This window comes from Eimeria maxima, genomic scaffold (genome assembly GCF_000499605.1).
Source record: "Eimeria maxima Weybridge genomic scaffold, Emw_scaff270, whole genome shotgun sequence".
In the NCBI taxonomy this organism is placed as follows: Eukaryota; Apicomplexa; class Conoidasida; order Eucoccidiorida; family Eimeriidae; genus Eimeria; species Eimeria maxima.
The window spans coordinates 2,501-7,500 of record NW_013565550.1 but is presented as its reverse complement, the minus strand read 5'-3'; the positions used below and the strand labels follow the sequence as shown (position 1 = coordinate 7,500).

The following is a 5,000-nucleotide window of genomic DNA, read 5'->3' as shown; positions in this document are numbered from 1 at the left end:
ACTACCCGCCGCTCTATATCTCCTCCTCCCAAGTGCAAACCCTCCCCACACTCAGAAGGGTTTAGGGTTTAGGGTTTAGGGTTTACCTGACGGGAGTTTATAAGTACTATGCCCAAGAAACCCTAGTATGCGAACAACGCAGCAGCAGCAGCCCATCTGTGGCAGCAAATCCTTAACTAATACAAAGGGAGCAACACCTGCTGCTGCTGCTGCTGCTGCTGCTGCTGCTGCTGCAGCAGCAGCAGCAGCTCTTGTTGTTGTTACTGCTGCTGCTGTGTCTTGTGCTGTGGATGCAACTGTTGCTGCTGCTGCTGATGCTGGAGACCGGTCAGCCTCTGATGGTGCTTCGGGTGGGTCTGCTGCTGCTGCTGTTGCAGTCGCTGCTGCTGCTGCTGCTGCAGTCGGTGCTGCTGCTGCTGCTGCTGCTCCTGCTGCAGACGTTCCTGCACATGCCTGTCCTGAAGGGTCGGGGAGACCCTGTGAAGTAGCAGCAGTTGCTGCTTCTATTGCTGCTGCTGGTGCTGCTGAGCTTGTTGCTGCTGCTTTGCTTTCTGCTGCTGTTGCTGTTGCTGCTCCTTCAGCAGCAGCAGCAGCGATAAAGCTGTGTCTAGCAGCTGCTGCAGCAGTTGCTGCTTGAGCTTCTCCCTGGGCCTCCATAATATGGATATATAAACAATGCCAATAGAGGGAAATGCTGCTGCTGCTGCTTTTGCTGCTGCTGCTGCTGCTGCTGCTGCTGTCGGCTGCGGTGAGCGGGACCAGCCGCAAGAGCAGCACGAGCAGCAGCAGCAGCAGCAGAATTGAAACCCTAAGGAAAGAATGGAGGAAATAAAGGAAAAGAAAAATATATAATAAAAAAAGGAGATAAGCCCTAAACCCTAACCCCTAAACCACAAACCCTAAACCCTAGTTCAGTGCACGAGACATGGCAGTGAGGTGTTGTCGCGTGGTACCAGTTGAGGGTTTAGGGTTTAGGGTTTAGGGTTTTGTTATAGGTTTCTTCTTAAATGCTTCGTCGTCTTCTGTATTTATTCTCTTTGTTTTTCTACAGGATTAGCATTATTTAGGGTTTAGGGTTTAGGGTTTAGGGTTTAGGCTTCTTCCCTCCCGTGCACTAGAGGAGCTGCCCAGCGGCTCACTGCTATACGTAAACCCTCAAAGCCCTGTTGTTAAAGGTTTAGGGTTTAGGGTTTAGTGTTCAGGTTTGGTTGTTTAGGGTTTAGGGTTTGTGGAAGAAGAGAGCAAGCCACTTGCAGCAGTAAATTCGCTGCTGTGCCTAGCATAAGCAGCAGCAGCAACTGCAGCAGCAGCAGCAACACAAGCTGCAGCAGCAACAGCTAGGAAGAAGCTGTGCCAACAGCAGCATGAGCAGGTGCAACAGCATCAGGTATATCAGCATCAGCAGCAGCAGCAGCAGCAGGTTCATCAGCAGCAGCAAGGAGGGGAGGAGGGGCTTCAACGGAACAGGGAGATAGCTATATCGTGGGAGGAAACTCTAAATAAACTAAGGGTTTAGGGTTTAGGGTTTAGGGTTTGGGCGGAGGTCCATCTCCAAGTGTGCATACAGGTCTTGAATACACTCGCCAAAGGGCGGTAAACCCTAAACCCTAAACCCTAAACCCTAAAAATTTAAACCCTCAGGATGGGTCAACAGAAGGGAGGAGGCGCGTCGGATTTGGTGAAGGGTGAGCGAATCCATGGCCCTAAACCCTAAACCCTAAACCCTAAACCCTAATACCTTCTGTGGGTGATAGTAAACTAGAGCCGAGGGTTTAGGGTTTAGGGTTTAGGGTTTAGGGTTTGGCTGGTGCTGGAGGGCAGGAGCAGTGTTACAATGCGTGGAGGCAGCGACTTTAGGAATGCCCTTTGAAGTATGGAAGACTCGTATGGGAAAGTAAGCTAGGGTTTAGGGTTTAGGGTTTAGGGTTTAGGGTTTGGGGTTTAGGGTTTATTTTTTTTTTTCGCGTGGGCGTGCTACCATTGAATTGTTTGTCTTGCTCCGCCGCATCTGTTGCGTTTAGTCTCTACTGTGTAGTATTAAGGGTTTAGGGTTTAGGGTTTAGGGTTTATATATACAGACACCGCAACGAGAGCACAATTGAGGCATTTAATTCAATATTACGTCTACGAGGGTTTAGAGGGTTTTGGCAAGGAACAGGACCAAAGCTAATTGAGAGTGCCTCTAAGGGGGCTGTACTCCTATATAGCAAGGTAAACCCTAAACCCTAAACCCTAAACCCTAGATAAACCCTAAACCCTAAACACTAATTCATCATGGTAGGCACAGGACCAACGCTAATAGAGAATGCCTCCAAGGGGGCAGTCCTTCTCTATAGCAAGGTAAACCCTAAACCCTAAACCCTAAACCCTCAACCCCAAACCCTAAACCCTAAACACTAATTCATCATGGTAGGCACAAGACCGAAGCTAATAGAGAGTGCCTCTGAGGGGGCTGTCCTTCTCTATACCAAGGTAAACTTTAAACCCTAAACCCTAAACCCTAGAAAAACCCTAAACCCTAAACCCTAAGTCATGAATACACGAAACGGCAAACCCTAATTGCTTGCCGTAAAATCCTAAAACCCTAAACTGTAAACCCTACATTCCTATCACAAAACCCTAAACCCTAAACCCTAACTGCTGCTTTTGCTGCTGCTGTTGCTGCTGTTGCTGCTGCTGCTGCTGCTGCTGCTGCAGGAGAATATAATGAATATATGTATATCTTTAGGTGTATCCGCTAATTTATCAGGGTTTATAGCAGGAGCAGGAGGAGGGGTTTGCCAAACCCTCGTCATGGGTCCTTGTACATTTGCTGTTACTGCTGCAGTAAACACTAATCAAGGGTTTAGCATTAAACAAAGATTTACTGATATTATACACTCACAAGGAATTAGGGTATTATATATATATCTATACCTCCTGCTGCTGCTGCTGTTGCTGCTGCTGCTGCTGTTGCTGCTGCTGCTGTTGCTGCTGCTGCTGCTGTTGACGATAAGATTGTACATTAGTTAGCGAGTTTAGAGTATATGACGGTTTGTGCTGATATGCTATATTTAGGGTTTAGGGTTTAGGATTTAGGGTTTAGGGTTTAGGGTTTAGGGTTTATGCAGGGTTTATATCCTGGTGGTTCTGCCATAGCATTAAGACAAATGACGAATTGGGCATCAAGGCAAGGGTTTACAGAAGTAGCCAGGGATTATTTCCTTAAAAAAAAAATAGCAGCACAGCAGCAGCAGCAGCAGCAGCAGCAACAGCAGGTGCAGCAGCAGAGGCAGCAGAGGCAGCAAATGGCGGGTGTAAAGCTCAGCGTAACAGAAGAGCTACTCAGTGGATGTATTGTAAGGTTGCTGGTGGTGGTGGTGCTGCTGCTGCTCCTGTTGCTGCTGCTGCTGCTGCTTCTCCTGTTGCTGCTGCTGTTGCTGCTGTTGTAACTTTTCTTGCTGTTGTTGCTGCTGCTGCATTTGCTGCAGCAGCTGTCTACTGCAGCACGACCTGCTCAATCTCTCTAACCATTCATTATCTATGTTTTAGAGTTGTTAGGGTTTAGGGTTATTAGGGTTTAGGGTTTTTGAGGGTTTAGGGTTTCTAGGGTTTAGGGTTTAGGGTTTAGGGTTTAGGGTTTAGGGTTTGCAGGGTGGTTTATTATCAACATGGAATCAACCCTTTGAAGTTGCGCGGATAGAAATGCAAACAGCAGCAGCAGAAGGAAAAGATAAAAAAAATATTATTTATGTAAATTTATTTTAATTAATTAATTAATTAATTAATTAATTAATTTATTTATTTATTTGTTTATTTATTTATTTAATTTATTTTTTAATTATAGTGTCTCCTTTATTGTCTCCTTTTATTTCTCGTCAGCTAATGCTCTTTGTTGTTTATTTCTGCTGCTGCTGCTGCTGGTGCTGTTGCTGCTGCTGCTGCTGTTGCTGCTGTTGCTGCTGTTGCTGCTGCTGCTGCTGCTGCTGCAGGTAATGAATAATATAATAAGAAGAGAGGGTTATGCAGCATTAATGCGGGGAATTATTCCTCGTATTTGTTTAGGGGTTTGGCAAACCCTATTCATGGTCTCAGGGTTTAAATTAATACAAAATAGACTCTAATTAGGGTTTAGGGTTTAGGGTTTAGGGTTTAGGGTTTAAATTAATACAAAATAAATTATTATGAGGGTTTAGGGTTTATATTATAATAATAATCTTATTTTTTTTATAATAATTAATAATAATAATAATTATTATTATTATTAATTATTATTATTAATTTATTTATTTATTTATTTAATTAAATAAATAAAAAGACATAAAAGATAACTGCATGCAAAAAAAGCCCCAAAAGGGAAGTCTTCCTATAGACATATACACCTTTTTTTTTATATATATAAAATAATTTATTTATTTATATTTATTTATATTTATTATTTATATGTTTTCTTTTTTTATAAGTTTATTATTTATATAAAACAAATAATATCTCTGTATATTTTTTATATAGAAGAGGGTTTAGGGTTTAGGGTTTAGGGTTTTTTTTGGGGTATGGGGAGGGCGTGTTACCATCTGTCTCTTCTTGTGCTGTCTCCTCATGTAAACCCTAAACCCTAAACCCTAAACCCTAGACTGAGGTGGCGCTGTCTCTGTTTCCCTTTGTGTGTCACCGTTCCCTATACTCCTATCTGCTTCCTCTAAACCCTAAACCCTAAACCCTAAACCCTAAAATTAGTTGTATCTATTCTTTGCATATACTTAGTCTGTAAAGAAGAGTTTTCTTAAACCCTCATTTGAGGGTTTTTGCGTTGCCGTAAACCCTAATCTAGGGTTTATTGAATCGCTGTAGGACCTAAACCCTAATCTAGGGTTTAGGGTTTTATTTAATCATATGGAGCAAACTGTAAACCCTCATCGGGGGTTTAGGGTTTAGGGTTTATTCAAGGGCCTTCAAATCCTCTACCAATTGCTCAGGTATAGGGTTGCCAAGAGCACCTGCAACACATACACCCATAAACC

At 43.4% G+C, this 5,000-nt stretch overlaps 2 protein-coding genes across 2 annotated transcripts in view; one reads left to right on the top strand and one right to left on the bottom strand.

Moving 5' to 3' along the window:
- Positions 1-657, bottom strand: part of EMWEY_00025540 (hypothetical protein, conserved) — a gene marked incomplete at both ends in the record, with an annotated part of 1,500 nt that extends 843 nt beyond the window's left edge. The window contains one exon of the mRNA XM_013481078.1: positions 87-657. Coding sequence (XP_013336532.1) covers positions 87-657 — 571 coding nt within the window. The remainder of the gene's footprint in view (positions 1-86) is intronic.
- Positions 658-1,642: 985 nt separating this feature from the next.
- EMWEY_00025530 (mitochondrial carrier domain-containing protein, putative) lies at positions 1,643-3,747 on the top strand (the record flags this gene model as incomplete). Its single annotated transcript, XM_013481077.1, has 5 exons — positions 1,643-1,685; positions 1,822-1,894; positions 2,079-2,211; positions 3,111-3,338; positions 3,634-3,747. The coding sequence occupies 5 exons, from the start codon at positions 1,643-1,645 to the stop codon at positions 3,745-3,747; spliced, it is 591 nt and encodes a 196-aa protein (XP_013336531.1).
- Between the last annotated feature and the right edge of the window lie 1,253 nt (positions 3,748-5,000).